Source organism: Poromitra crassiceps (genome assembly GCF_964638095.1).
Source record: "Poromitra crassiceps genome assembly, chromosome: 3".
In the NCBI taxonomy this organism is placed as follows: Eukaryota; Metazoa; Chordata; class Actinopteri; order Beryciformes; family Melamphaidae; genus Poromitra; species Poromitra crassiceps.
This window is the reverse complement of record NC_139625.1, coordinates 47,876,883-47,893,042: the sequence shown is the minus strand read 5'-3', so window position 1 is coordinate 47,893,042 and position 16,160 is coordinate 47,876,883. Positions and strand designations below refer to the sequence as shown.

Sequence of the window (16,160 nt, the reverse complement as noted above, 5' to 3'; positions counted from 1 at the left end):
GAAAACTGCAATCATAGCATTTTCACAAATCAGCGATATGTTTCACAAATCAAACACTGTGCCACAATGAGAGTCTAATGTCCCCTTTATAATCTAGGCCAGATTTGACAAGAACAAGTGTAATGGTCTGTGAGTTGGACGTGGTTTTATGCAGTCTAGATGGGCAAAAGCTGTGAAATCAACTCTTTTTTCCAGCTGTTTACACCAATAGGAGAACCTTTTTGAGGTCAATAAGAATTGCATGCAACATTAAAAATGAACAAAATGCAGGATTCATTCTATAATGTATTCTCAAAACATATCCCTCCTATATACCTATGTTTTCCAGTTCATGAACTCGCTTGAAAATGGTCGAACCACGCCATCTAGAGGCGTTATTCCACTTTTTAAGGTGGACTGGAAAATTCCAATCGGGAGCTGCGAATCGGATGCCAACTTCAGCGTCGTAGAAAACAGGTCTTTGCTATGTTCAGTCCTAAAATGCATCAAACCTACTAGAATTATACAGAATACAGGAAGCTAGACGTTTTTTCCTTCAAAATAAAATAAATGTTGTATTACTTGGTAACAAAAAATCCGAACGGTCGACTCACTATGGGTTAAAATGGACTTTTCGAAGGGAGCAGATATTCTTCCAGTTTATCTCTGTTCTGTATCTTTCGGATCACACACACAAAAAAACATTACACGTGCATTTACTTTATTTAATTGCCATTATTGCGAAGGTTATACCCGGAAGTTTTCGTTTTATACTGCCTGACGTGACGCTAGTTGGAATTTGCGGTTCTGCACGTGAATCTTAACTCATTGAGTGCCAGCCACTTTTGGAGAACGGATGCTCCCAGTGCCAGAGTTTTCAGAGCGTTTTCAGTGATTTCTCGAGGCCCACAGAATATTGTGTGATATTACTATGTAAACACCGAACACGCACAAGAACGAGCTGGCTCTATTGTATCATCAGCAAAAAAAAGTTTATTGATACCATTTTCCGTTCTTTAGTTATGAGCCGGAGAAGATAGGTTGTTTTCAGCGTTTTCAGGCTTTTCAAATTATTAGCTGAGATAATCCGCCTTTTGTGAAATGCAGCATTTCAAGCACATTCACTGAGTCTGAAGATAATATTTTCTGATGTAGTGACGTAGTTGTTGTGTGATGCCCTGCGTGCACCACCCCCCTCCCCCCCTCCCCCCGTAAACTCCTCCCCACACTGCACACAGCCTCACGCAACCATTATATTTTCGGAGTGCTGCGTTTGTGTGCTGCTGTCGGCTCTCAGCGCCACAGCAGGGAAGAGCCAACCCGGATTGCTGAATGGTTTGGCGTCAGGGGCTGCTTTCCTGGCTGCTAATCGGGTGGAGAAACTATACAGACAGACAGACAGACAGACAGGGACAGAGGGGCTCAGTTGTGAGCGCGGATTGACTCCTGTTCGGAGCCAATGTCAGCTCCCGCGACAGAGCAAATGGCTCTGGGAGCATGCATCGGTTTGTCTTTGATCCACGGCTTTTAGGCTGTTTCTCGGACCTGTCTCTAATCTGGACTGCACCGAGCAAGCACTGTCGCCACCTAATGAGTCCGTAAAATAGGTTATACACCTTCAATAGCTACTATAGTTGTACAGGAGCTGCGGAAGGCTTTGATCGACGTCCCACCGTCAAAAAACGCATTGGACGTCGAAGGACGTCCGTGGCACTCTACGTCACTATTTAATTGGACGTCGAAGGACGTCCATGGCATTCAATGAGTTAACAAACGCTGTCTAAACGTTAAATCAAAGGCATGAACGCAACCAGATCCAGATACCCTACCTAGCGATGTCCAATACAGGGAAGCGGGACGACCCTTGCGTCCAAAAATGCTCATTAAATGTGTGTGCTGTGCGAAGCTATGCAGAAATGAAATCAGATCAGAGCCATGAGCCTTTCAATCCAGCAACATGTAGCACACGGAGCAGGTTTGAGCTTCATTTGGAAAAACTGAAACAACATGTTTTTTTTGCTCGCTGATTCACATCGACTATTTATATAATAATAATCTGTCACGCTGGCTTTCTGTCTCTGTCCTCATGCACTCACTGAGCTGGCTACTTCACGGAGCTCTGGAGGAGGGGGGGGGGGGATGGACAATCCGCTTCCGATATTAGGGCTGGAGGTACACTTACCTGCGGATAGGAAGATCGCGGGAGCGCGCATAGCTCACCAAAATGTGTTCATACATATACCACCATCCGGATGCCCTCTAGATGACTCCCGAATTCCAAGGCATGTCTGAAAGCGGCTTATACGTATGAGTCCTCTCTGGGTTTGTCTTGTCCTGTTTGTGTCTGGTCTGATCCCATCCACTCTGAGCCTGCACCTTGCCGTGGTGAGTGGGCTTTAAACTAAAGCCCTTTTCCCACATGCGCTTTGTACCGCAAAATGACCGCAACGTGCCTGCATGTGGGAAAGGCGCCGTGCCGGTATAAGCGCGAGCCCGTCGTCGCGGCCATTTCACCAGTTTTGAGCCAGTCAGAAGAGCGCTATGCCGCGATAGTCAGACAGGTGAGAAAGGGGTCCAGTCATTTTCCGCTATCAGTGCATACAGTAGACAGTCCAACACCAAATACACAGCTGATTGTTCGATATTCCCCTGATGTTGCGTACCACCAAATGACTATTGCCAGTCGCAAACGCGCTTCCAGTGGTTTTCGCCACCGGGTGATCTTGCGTGTTACGGCCGGGACACACATCTTGCATGTGCGTGGCGTGTGCGTGGTGTGCTTGCTGCGGCTGGCACGCCCGCGACATCCACACAGGCAGCGTGGCTGGTGCGTGCAGCTGCTGCGCTGCTGCCTGTCTGCCAACTATCTTCCTATAGAGTTTACCTTTTATTAAATTTGCTATAAACAATACAATGATGATTTTAACTGAAGATCGCTTGGGCTCACTTCAGAATCGAGGCAGTATGACTTGTGTGTGTCTGTGTGTGTGTGGTGGGGAGGGGAGGAACGAAGCCACGTTGTAGCCTATGTAGTTTTCAGAGGGCAGGAGAACTGCAGCTGTGAGCTCAGCTCATCCTCTCGTCTCAAATCAAAACGAGCCTTGATTGGCTGTGGCTGCCCCTGTAAAATATCATTTTAATGTCTTTCTGTGTCTATTTGTGTAGAGACACGCTAGAGACACGCGCGCGGTAAAAGGAAAAAATAGGCTTCGCTTCTATTCTCTAGATGACGCGCGTCTCACGCTCGCAAGACACGCGCTTGAGACGCGCGTCTGATGCCGGTGGTGTGGCTGCTGTAACCTGTTAACATGGGCGCCGAAATGAAAACGACACGCAGACGCCACGCAGACGCACAGCACACGCAAGATGTGTGTTCCGGCCGTTAGTGCGGGTCGGACCAGACTCAGCACGTAGTCGAACGTACACCGGGACATGCGAAAATGACGCTTCCATTCCACGTCGTCAAAATTGTTCAGAGCATCTTCCCAAAATAAATTCCCTCCTGGTCTCTCTCGCTTCCAGACGGCTCTAGTCTCACGCAGCAGCGCAGAGGTACATAACACTGTCATGATCTGTCCCCGGTTTAGTCTATCTTCATATTCTGCACGATGTTGAGCGGAGAAGACAGCGAACATGAATCTGTTTCTGTTCGCACGTACAGTATATCCCTTTCCATTTTCGCCTTAATTTGTCTGCGTCGCTGTCTACGTTTGAGGAAAAAGCGCATCAGCAATATTATCAAAAGAGTGGACGCCGGCTCCATGTTTGTTTGTTGTTTTTTTCTGACTGGCCTGAGTGGCCTGCAGCACAGACCCCAGGCCACTCTCCCCCGCCCCCCGCCCCACCCCCCAACATACCGGCTATTTGACTTAAGATTCCCACATGCGAACGCTGAGGTGTGAAGGGAAATTCAGGGAAATGTCAGATATTGACTTACAGGTAATTTTCCGGTACGCATGTGGGAAAAGGGCTTTAGACAGGCTTTTATGTTATCTGCTTCTTGAATGAATCTTAGATATCTCATGCCATCACTCATTTCAGGAAACTGCTGCTCACAAAGAACCCACCAACAGATCTAGGTGAAAGTGGCCCATCTGTTTATTCCAGAAGACATCTACAATTCTGCTGCACACTGATGTAGACCAGTTGAACTTGGGGAGTGCGCTTAGGGGGAGCTCACGGAGTGCAGTGTGTAGGGGGGGAGCACCCACGGGGCGGTACATGGGGGGAACGGGCACTGCACTAGTTATATTATAAAACACACTGAAACTCTCTGGCACAATATTCAAAAACAGACAATAAAACCTTAACGTCTTCTTCATCACTGCCACTGGCTATGCAATCTTTCAAAGTCAGTGATGTGACTTCGCCAGCACATGACATATTTTTCCCTACCCTTAAAGGGATAGTTCGGTTTGTTTGAAGTGGGGTCCTATCAGCTAGTAAGATACACTAACTTAATTAGGTACAGTGGTCTTGAAGCGGGGCGCAGCGTCGAACGAGATCCAGCACCCAGAGCAGCAGCCTCACCAGCTTTTTCTCTGTAAGTCATGGGGGTCAACAACTAAAACGTAATTTAGCACCTAAAACAACGCCCACCTAAACAAATCGATATCTGTGTACATGCACGCTCTATTTTGACAATTTTCAGCGCTTTACTTTTCCGCAAAACAGCAGTTTCATTCGGCACTGCTTTTTCTCCCAACCGTACAACTACCGAGAAATTTTATATCATGTGTATCAGACTATTATATTATGTAAGAGACTAAAATTATGTTGACTGTGTGTGTGCGTCTATGTAGGCTAGTCTGTAGGCTGGAGGGCTTCAGAGGTTATAACTTAATTTAACACCGGCAACTCAGTGGGGACACAGAGCCTTGTAGCCTATACAGTCTGTTACAATAACATAGCGTGCCCAGAACACCTCGTTCTGCACTTGGTGCAGACCGGTGCTGCAGACTTGCTTTGGTCTAGTCCAGGGGTGCCCAATACGTCGATCATCGCGAAGGTAGTGTGGTAGATCGCATGGCATTGAGGGGATTTTTTTTTATTTTTTTTATAATAAAATAAAAATATAATGGAAGTACATGCAGTTGTTTATTTTAATTATGGATCATAATACAATGCAATTGTATTGTAAAGTGAGAAAAAATAAATCATGTATTGGGGGAATCGTAGCCCTCTGAATCGTAATCGAATCGAATCATGTGGCCAGTGAAGATTCACAGCCCTAATGTCAAGTGGTTGTGGGACAACGAGAAAGTGTTGTGAGGTTAGTTACTGCAGGCTGGAAACGATGTGTGTGCGTTTGCGATGTTGAAACTGGACTGGTAGATCTCGGGAGGCTGGCTACTTGAAAAGTAGATCTTGGGTCAAAAAAGTTTGGGCACCCCTGGTCTAGTCAGTCACAGTCACAGCTAGTAGCAAGTACTTGCGCATGCGCGTTGCTGCAGGAACTCAATTCATTATTTTATAGTATTGCACTAAAGTATTAACCATTTGTGTCCTGGAAGCTTTTTGCTGGCACCACATAGCCTATATAGTCCCATATTTATGATATTTCATGCGACATAAAATGCGTTGAAATAGTAGTTTTCGTGTAGACCAGATTTCAACTCTGTTAGACAATAAATTGGACAAATGCCAATTCACACACTATCAATATTGCCTCTATATCAAGCTACAACAAATGTTTTAACAATATGATTAACCAAATTGTGTTTTTTGACACGTTGACGTTGTAACCGCATTTTAGCCGGTTGAAAAGAGGGTGAAATTAGGTCTTAGACGTTCAAACCCAATATCACCCAGATTTAAACTAAAAATCAACGTTGAAAAAACATTTTGTGCTCGCTGGGCTTGTCCTCTTCTCCCCATTCGTTGGTCTTTCGACCACCTCTGGCTAGCCGTCTCCCTCTTTCTAATGTAAAATTGTTCACAAGTGGAAAGAAGTAACAAAATTAGCACAAATATTCCTTGGGGATTAGCCACACAAAATTCACGAACGGAAACGGAAATACTATTTTGGGTGCAACTTTGTGTAGAATTGTCCAATATGAATGTTCTTGCTATCAAACCATACATTTATGACCACAGATAAGCCAGATTTATGCCACTTACATTTCAAAATGGCTGCCATATTAAAATATGGCTGCCATTTCAGCCATTTTTACCATAGAATTTCACTGTCCAGGCAGATTTAGATGATTCTGGTGTCAAATGACAGCTGGCTGCTGGCCTACATCTGGCTATGTTGATTTGTTTATTAAAAGGATCCCTATTAGCTGCCGCCTAGACGACAGCTACTCTTCCTGGGGTCCACGACAAAGTATACATCACATGACACACAATAATTAAAATACAAAAACATAAAGTAAAAGAATAGAAAAAAGAATAAACAGCAAATCTAAGCTAAGACAGACATTAGCATGGTCAGCTATAAGTGGGGCAGCATAGCTCAATATATGAGACCAATCGTTCAGTTTGTGATAAAAGCACAACATTTTGCAGATGTGTTCAGAGATATATTCTGAACAAAACTGGATATTGGGGCATTGCAAATTTGCCCCCTGGTGGCTGTGGCAGATATTTTTCAAAATGGCCACAATCGATTTGTCAATATTTCCTATCCCATTGGACCCACATGCAATACCAGACATAATATAGATACTAGTAAGCCTGAGAACCAAATAAAAAGTAATTCAAAATTATATGGACTTTTACAAAGTAATTGGTAATTTCATTATGTTATGTGTGTACATTATAGGCCTATTAGTGTGGCTATTGTTCATTTTGTGATAAAAACTGCCAGATTTGGCACAGGAATAGTTTAATATATGTAGAAGACATCTGGATATTGGGGCATTGCAGATTGGCATTTCTATGACCATTTTCCAAAATAGCCACCAGCCGTAGCTCAAGATATGAGACCAATCGTTCATTTTGTGATGATACAAGCAGCAAATTTTGCACATATGTTCATACTTCATAGATATATTCTGAACAAAACTGGATATTGGGGCATCACAAATTTGCCCCCGGTGGCCGTGGCAGACATTTTTCAAAATGGCCACCAGCGGCCGAGCCTAGGAATCGAGCGCACGTAGTGCGCGAGATCCCTAGTTTTTCAAAATGGCCACCATCGATTTGTCAACATTTCCTATCCCATTGGACCCACTTGCAATAACAGACATAATATAGATCCTAGTAAGCCTGAGAACCTAATAAAAATACTCATTCAAAATGATATGGACTTTTACAAAGTAATCGGTAATGTGTACATTACATTACTATTTGTGTGGCTATTGTTCGTTTTGTGATAAAAGCGCCAAATTTGGCACAGAAATAGCTTAATGTAGAAGACATGGCATTTTTATGACCATTTTCCAAAATGGCTGCCAGCTGTAGCTCAACATATGAGACCAAACGTTCATTTTGTGATACAAGCACCAAATTTTGCAGATGTGTTTATAGATATACTCTGAGTCTGAACAAAACAGGATATTGGGCCATCACAAATTCGCCCCCTGGTGGCCGTGGCAGGCATTTTTCAAAATGGCGACCAGGGGTTTGTCAACATTTCCTATCCCATTGGACCTACATGCAATACCAGACATAATATAGATCCTAGTAAGCCTGAGAAGAACCAAATAAAAATACTCTTTCAAAATTATCTGGACTTTTACAAAGTAATTAGTCACTTGATTATATTATGTGTACATTATAGGCCTATTAGTGTGGCTATTGTTCATTTAGTGATAAAAGTGCCAAATTTGGCACAGAAATAGCTTAATATATGTAGAAGACATCTGAATTGAAAGTTGTGCTCCGAGTTGTCTTGAATGCAGTATTATATAGCGCTTTTCAAGGAGTCAAAGACGCTTACAGATTCTGGCATGTTTAGAAGGGCTCGGTATTGGAAACTACGCAATACTTCGGAACACCGATTCTCCTGTCCGACGGACAACAACCTTGTGTGGCAGCAGGGCTCCAGAGTGTGTGTATTTACACGCATTTTCCCACCTTAAAATCAACCAGTGCGTGTTATGAAAATATTTATACGCACTGGTGCACATTGGAATTTGTAGCGTCTTTCTCTCTCTCTCTCGCCCAGCTCTTGTGCCACGACAGCATGCAGCGCTGTCAATCTAAATCTCTCACATAGAAAGACAAAAATAAAACGTTCTCAATTGCTTCTGAGTGCTTTAGAGTTGGGCAGAATCGTTTTATTTTGAAAATCCGACTGGAAGTCGTATCGTCCTTATCACTAGTACAAGACAGGACGGTCTGCAGCCAGCCATCCATTACTGGTGTGACCGGCCGGCCAGACTCACTCGTACCGGAATCGGAGTCACAAACAGATGGAATTAAAATGTGTCAGATGGTGGTTTTGTACGCGGGAGACAAAGCTACGGCTTCAGCAGACGAGTTTTGACTAACGTTAGGTTGGCTGGCATGACAATGACATCTTAGTGTCTACTGTTAGCATCGCTAGCGGGATGCTAGCTAACGATCAAGCAAATTCTGGGATTACTAACGTTACCCAACATGTAATTCAAGATCACTAAAATGTGTTGTTGACAATATGACAATACTGTCTGTTAATGTTAGACCATCTAAGACAGTGTTTCCCACAGGATTTTGAGTATTTGTGGTGGGGGCCCGCAGACCCCCTAGGGGTGTGCGGAGGCATGCCCCCCCGCCAGATTCTTTTTTTACATTTTAAAGTAAAATGCATGAATTTGGTGTACTTTGAGAAAGATCAAGAGCAAAATTAAAAGGCTAGATCTATGAAGAACATGTCATCATTACTGTGCTGTGGGTTTACAATGACAAACTAACTTTCTCCCTATAGGTCAGGGATACTCAACTTGCTTTGCCACTTTCGTGAAATGATAGAAGGCGAGGGGCCAGTTAATAAACAAACAATATACATTTTTCTGTAGCGGATTGTAGGTTTTTGGGGTGTCAGCCGGAGTTTAGGCTGACAATGTTGTGCACACCGGATAGTTAGTTAGGTTAAGTACATTCATAAGTGCCTGGGTAGCGAGCAGATGGCGGTATTTGACAATTTAGCAACTAAATCATAGATTATTGAAAGATATTCCATATTCCAGACTGAAATGCTATAACAGAAGTATTGGCCAGAATGACATGAACATTTGGACACTTATTCAGCGGGTATCTTGCATGTTGCGTTCAGGTGCACTGTAAAAAAAATAATAATAATAATAATTGGTCAACATCCTTTTGTGGCGGTGCGCCACAAATTTCTTTATGTATGGGAAACACTGTAAGAGCAGCTATCTGCTATGGTTTTTCACTGTCTGTAGTGCACAGTGAGATCATTTCACAGCACACTGTGCCATATGTCACTACACTAATCACACAGTAAGGTGAACATTCACAATCATGACCACCATTACATAATGTTAGGCAAACTACAGATGACTAAATAAATGGTTAGTGATAATTCAATGACAATAGCAATGAGCTGCATTGAGTCATTCTGGTAAGAAATTCATAGTGCATCATGAGAATGGTAGAGTAATCATTGTGTCCTTAAATGTGCTCCTAACTTTTTCAACTTAGGAGCATAATGTAAGGTGATAATCACATCACAGACACCCAGTTCATAAATGCTGCAATACTTAAAATGCAAAGGCTTCCATCAGTGGGCCATAGGCTCAATCCTCACTGTGTTAAACTCAGTTGGTGATAGTTACTTTAACAGACATTTATTGACATGAAAATCTTTGAGCGTATCATTTAATAATTTGCCAATATGTATACAACATGACAAAGAAGGTAACGCTTAAAACGTATTATTGCGGTGCCAAAAGGCGTGGTGAAAAATGTGGGTGCACCTAAATTATGTGCTGGTGCACCTAAATTAAAAAGTAAGGTGCACCGGTGCACCTAGTGTAAAAAGTTAGTCTGGAGCCCTGTGTGGCAGGCAACTGTTTTATTGTCATTGCTACATGTATGAAGATGCACGGCCATTTTTAGAGGAGCCTGCAATTGGGGTGCTACTTCGAGACTCCAAATGAAGAATGAAGGCTGAGTCTCGCGTCGAGGCTAGGGCTAAGGGATTATATAAATAAACAAACTTGAACTTGTACCAGGTGGCGTTCCGCACAGCCAGCTCCCTCAGACCGGCGAAGTTAGTCAGGTGGTAGAGGTACTTGGACTTGTACAGCCGCCCGCCATCCACGAACACAATAGCACTCATGTTAGCGAAGTACTTCCCAAGCTTCCGCCACTCTCTGCGCCGCAGATGCTTGACAGCCGCACGGGTGATCTTCCGGCTGCTCAGCATGTTCCAGAAGCCCGAGTTGTAGCGCCGCACGTCGGACAGGATCACCGTGTAGTCCTTCCACAGGGAGGGGTGGTCGATCAGCAGCTGCAGGTACCTGCAGGGTTGCAAACCTTCTTAAACATCACTTAAACATTTTCAAGCACTTTCCGGGCCCAATTCCCTCAAATTCAAGGAGCCAATATGGCATAGTTTGAGACAGTTAACGCCTGTTTAGTTACAACACTGAGAATGTTTATAATGAGAACAAGCAGGCTTTACAGAAGCTCAAAAACAACTGTTAAAGAGAGAGAAGCTTGAATGTGTGAAGTATTCTCAACTGTGGTGTGTTACACGTAGAGATGAAACGGTTACCGGTTTCTTTCTTCATGTGCTCATCCCGTCCGCGAAGTCCAGAAACGAGTATATACAAACAGAACTACTATGCTACACGTCTGTGCCGGTGTCCGCAGCTGTCCGTGTCTGCCTCAACTCGGGAGTACCGTAATTTCCGCACTATAAGCCGTGACTTTTTCCCCATTTTTCGGCCCTGCGGCTTATATAACGGTGCGGCTTATCTATGGATTTTTTCAGCAAACGGCCACTCGGGGACCTCCAAAATCTATGGATTTTACAGGTTACACAGCTTCATCTGCACATCATTTGGCGGAAATCAACCGGCATCACGTGATCGCACGGTGAACATGGCGCTCAGCTAGACAGCTGCTCCACCAGACCAAACAATATGTTTTAGCGATCTGATCTAAAATGAATAAGGTGACCAGAACCAACTGAATAACTTTAAAGAGTGGGGCGAATGTCTGCTGGAAGAAGCACAAGACTGAAAACCAGTAGCAGAAAGAAAAAGACGAAGCAATCACCGCCATGAATGAGGAAATGACTCACCTGCTGGAGGCTGGAGATACACCGGCTTGGGCTAAACTTTTACTCCGTGAAACACTATCGATTAAGTCCGACATCGCTCAGAGGTTTGAGCAGCTTGAAAACAAGTTTGAAAACGTGCAGAAGTCCATCCACTCACTCACTAAAGAAAATAAGGCAACCGTGAACAGAGTTTCTAATGCGGAAAAGCGCATCAGCACACTGGAGGACAAAAACAACACAGTGAGTCCGAAAATGGATAAAATGCAAAAACAAATCGAAACCCTGCACACGCAGGTTGATGACTTAATCAGCAGGAGTAAAATAAATAACATTCGCCTGATCAATGTAAAAGAGGGAGCTGAGATTGGTGACATGGACGCTTTCCTTGGCAAAATCCTGTGTTACATCCTGGACCTGAAGGAAGGCGAGAAACCACCAGAGGTGGACAGGGCACACCGGGCGCCTCGGCCACGTCCAGACCCCGGCCTGCCACCGAGGGCCATCTTCATCCGCCTACTCCGCTGGCCCGACCGTCAACTCATCCTCCAGGCTGCGGGGAAGAAGCCCCTCACCTGGGAGGGTACGCGCTTTTTCGTCCGGCAGGACCTCTCCGCGTTGGTGCAACAGAAACGCGCAACATACAACAGCATCATCGAAAAGGTTAAAGTCAATGGATATCGCTTTGGCGTACTGTACCCAGCGAGACTCGTCATAACCATTAATGGACAGCGGCGGAACGAGAGCTCAAAGTGAAACTGCCGAATATCTTTTGAGTTGGACTGGTCAATAGTACTGTGAGTAACTAAAATAAAAAATAAAAAAATAAAAAACGGAATTCTCTCTTCTTTAGCACTCTTTCTAACTATAAATCCACTTCTGTTTTAATTTCCTCTCTTGCCCTCTTTTCACCACACCGCGGACACTGTGTGCACTGTAAAAAAAAACACAGGTGGTGTTGTGTTATGTTGTTTTGTTGAAATGTTAATAAATGGGAGCTTCCTCAAACAGCCATCTCTTTCCTGACAATCCCCTCTGTGCACGAACCCTTACATATGGTAATTAAACATTAAAACACCTGCGGCTTATAGTCCGGTGCGGCTTATATATGTAACAAACAGTCAATTTTGCTGCTGCGGCTTATACTCAGGTGCGCCTTATAGTGCGGAAATTACGGTATATCTAAGGCTCTAACGTTAGATCTGATGTGTGGTCAAATTTGCCGAGGGACACTTGGTGGAATATGGTAACCCTGTCTGTCTGCAGAACATGCAACAAGAAAATTGCTGCGAATGGAGGGCAACACTTTGAATCTTACGAGCCATCTCCGTGACCATCACCCAATACTTTACAGTGAATGCAAGGTAAGCTAAGCTAGGGCTGTTCAATTTTGCCTAAAACTTAAATTGACGATTTTTTCTCTCAAAACTCGATTTTCGATTTCGATTTTTTTATACTATTATACTTCTCTAAAACATTTGTTGCCTTGCAGAGCTCTTTTTCTCCCCTTTTTTTCATAAGTGACAAATTACGCTTTTACTCTGAAGGCAGAACAACCCAACTTCCTGTTTTAGCCAAACTTGCTATGCACAACTTCCTGGCTGTTGCTTGCTAACTGCAGTCACTTGACACTGGTGGATTTGCGCTTTTGGAGGTGAGTCCTAACGTTACTCGGTGGCCTCACGTGTTGTTATGTGAACTAATGGCAAAATTTCAGCGTCCAGTGATAACGTCTTTGTTCGCGCGCGCGTGTGTGTTTTGTGGTAATCGTTATCTTGCACAGCCCGCCCTGCAGTGCAACACGCTGCTCAGTGCTCACACACTGCTTTTTGGAGGGGTTGAAATAAGTTCATTGCTGCTGTCTTTAGTAGCCAGCAGTAGTCACAGCCTCCCAGAGACTTTACAGCGGGGAGAAAAGACGAGTAGTGTCATGTACGCTGCTACAGCACGCATATGACAGAGAGCCGCCCCACCGTAACGTAATTACCCTAGTTAAAAAATTTGAATTTACGATTTTCATTTTTTTAACATCGTCCTAACTAATTCATTCGATTACAAAATCGATTTATCGAACAGCCCTAAGCTACGCCCTTGTTCACACTAGGGCTGGGCGATATGACGATATATTTAGTCTGGACGATAGAAAATGTATTTCGTTTAATATGAAGCTCTATCGTTTATATCGCCGTGCCGCAAATCACACTCTTTATGGCAATATTGTCCGTCATTTGGACGACGCTGTGCTTTCATCATTCTGTTTTCTTTTTTACTCATGTGCACACATGCACTAGCCTGACTCCGCCAGATGGGGGCGGCATTATTCCACAAATTCACAATCCCACCTCCGTCTGGATCCGGCTCAAGATTGGAGTTTAAATCGGCCGCCACCCAGGCGAACCAATCAGCGTGTGCTACGGGCGGGCTTTAGGCGAGACCGGGTGTGACGCCACCGAGAGGCGCCTGTGCGTTTGTAGTTCTTTCACTATTCAACATGGCGGCGGCTACCGAGGCTAGGTCCAGTGAGCTAGTCAAACATTCTATTCAAAACAATAAGCTAACATAAACGTTAAACACTTGATCTTACAGTGAGTACAAAACCGTAACTGTATTGCTGTAACGTTATCAACTATGAACGTTAGTAAACAAGACATTGTTGTAGAATTTGGGGAGATAGCCTTCAGACCGTTGCTAGGCTGGGGGAACTTATTAGCAGCCATCAGCTAGCTGTAAGGCTAGTGAATGGCTAGCCGTTAGCCATTCACGCAAGTCACACGCTGCTACGTCATGAAGGGAAGTCGATCTGAGTGGTTGGCGTTGGCAAGCCCAGACGGTGACAGACAGACGGTCCATCCAATCACCTGCCTAGTAGCTTGAAAAAAGTGACCGCCCTCTTCAGCAATGTAGCTTGGCCGAACCCAGATGGATGTTGGTTGTGAAACAAATGTGAACGAACTCATCCATCTGGCAGCGTCAGGTTACACATGCACCAGACTCTGTCAACAATGTTATGAGTGGCACAAATCAGCCGGTGAGTAGAAAGAGCAGGGAAAAGTTAGCTCCACTCTAGTCTCACGTAGTCAGACCCATCATCGACGTCATCAAGCTTCCACGGCTGGCACTGCAAGACTACCTCCACTCCGTCCGCCTAGACTACCCAGGCATTTGCGCTGTGTTAAGTCCACGTTTGATCCATATTTGCGCTAGCTAGCTTTAGCTTCCTTGGGTGAGAGTTGTGTTGGATAACCGGGAAATTCTGGAGTGGAGCATTTTTGTTCCTTTATAAACAAACAGAGAACTGGACTGAACTACTATACATAACTTATTCTACCCGTTTTGCTCTCATGTAATCTTTAAAAATTGAGCTGTTGGTGTGGTTCAGTTTGTGTTTCATTCTACTGCCCTGCGACTAATTATACATTTGTTTGTGTTGTATAGAATAGCCATGCATATCTGTATTCTGAATGCATGTATCCAGTTTGTGGAGTTTGACATTGTCAATTTTAACTGGTTTAACCGCTACATAAATAAATGGCCATATGGTCATTTTATATAAACTATAAATTTACAGAAAATACGCTATATCGTGATGTATATCGTTATATGACCTATATCGGGATATGAGATTTTGCTCATATCGCCCAGCCCTAGTTCACACTAGGGCCGTTCGATTTTGCCTAAAACTAAAATTGACGATTTTCTCTCTCAAAACTTTGAGTCATTGCATCTACTCAAATCCAACACAGAAGGTAGACTGTGTGACTGTGTGTGTGTGTGTGTGTGTGTGTGTGTGAGAGAGAGAGAGAGAGAGAGAGAGACAGACAAGACAGTGAGATGATGGATGATGATGATAATAATAATAATAACAAGCAAAATTTATTATTATAACGTATTATTATAATAAGCATTTGCTTTGTAAATTATTTCAGTAAGTCTCAGTACTTTTTGAACATCTTCAGCAATTATTTTACGAATACCGTGATAATACCTTAACCATGATCATTTTGATCACGATAATCGTGATGTGAAATTTTCATATTGTTTCATGTCTAGTTACATGTTAAGTGTATATATATATATATATATATATATATATATATATATATAACACTATATCACAATTTCCATTCTTGCACAAAATATATAAATTCAAGCACTTTTAATGATCATGTCTATATGTCTACTTTCAAAAACTTTCAAGGCCTTGAATGAGTTTTTCGAGTTCAAATTCAGAAATTTTCAAGGGTTTCAATGAGCTTTGGGAAGCTAAGGTTACCTGCAGCAAAGGCGGACGGTGTGCTTCTCCTCGGTGGTCAGGAAGCGAAAGATGCAGATCCAAACTTCAGGTGGAAGTTGTAGGAATTCCTCCATGAGTAGCATGCTAAGCTAAGCTAAGCTAACTCAACACAGCCCAGCCCGGGGCGGATACAGCTGCAGCTGCAGCTCAGGGGATGGGAGAAGGGAAAGCCGGACATAAAGTCACATCTGTGTCGTTGGGAGGAAACTTCTCGACGCTTCAGCTAAATGCAATGTTGTGCAAATAGCGTGTGTTGTTGTTAAGGCTTTTATAGAAGAGGTTATGCATGCGGACGCTGCTAGCTGACATGCTAGCTGCTGCTCACCGCCTTTCTGGACGCGACTGTACTTCCTCCCGCAAGGACCCATGGCAAAGAACTTTTATGGAAAGAAATGGCAGCTCCATATTGCCCCATTGCAACATCAGCGCCCAGCAGCCTCCGCCATTTTTGATTTTTGGAAACGTTACAGCGCCAAAAGAACCTCGCAGTGGTCAGCTTCTTCTTCTTCTTCTTCTTCTTCTGTTTAGTTTTACGGCGGTTGGCATCCAAAATGTTGCATTACCGCCTCCTTCTGGACTAATACATCCACTGTTCCCCTATTCCATTACAGTCTTTTTAACAGTCCAGTTCCTCTCAAAAAACTGACCACTATTTTCTTCCCCTCCACTACTCCCACACATCCCATTATAGCCTTCACACTGGCCTCTATT

The 16,160-nt window shown here is 43.8% G+C and overlaps 1 protein-coding gene across 1 annotated transcript in view; it reads right to left on the bottom strand.

Moving 5' to 3' along the window:
- LOC310773458 (uncharacterized protein) overlaps positions 1 to 15,769 on the bottom strand; it is a 43,199-nt gene extending 27,430 nt beyond the window's left edge. The window contains exons 1-2 of the mRNA XM_083633342.1: positions 15,429 to 15,769; positions 10,101 to 10,391 (exon numbers count right to left, since the gene is read on the bottom strand). Coding sequence (XP_083489468.1) covers positions 10,101 to 10,391; positions 15,429 to 15,532 — 395 coding nt within the window. The 5' untranslated portion in view covers positions 15,533 to 15,769. The remainder of the gene's footprint in view (positions 1 to 10,100; positions 10,392 to 15,428) is intronic.
- Positions 15,770 to 16,160: the final 391 nt, after the last annotated feature.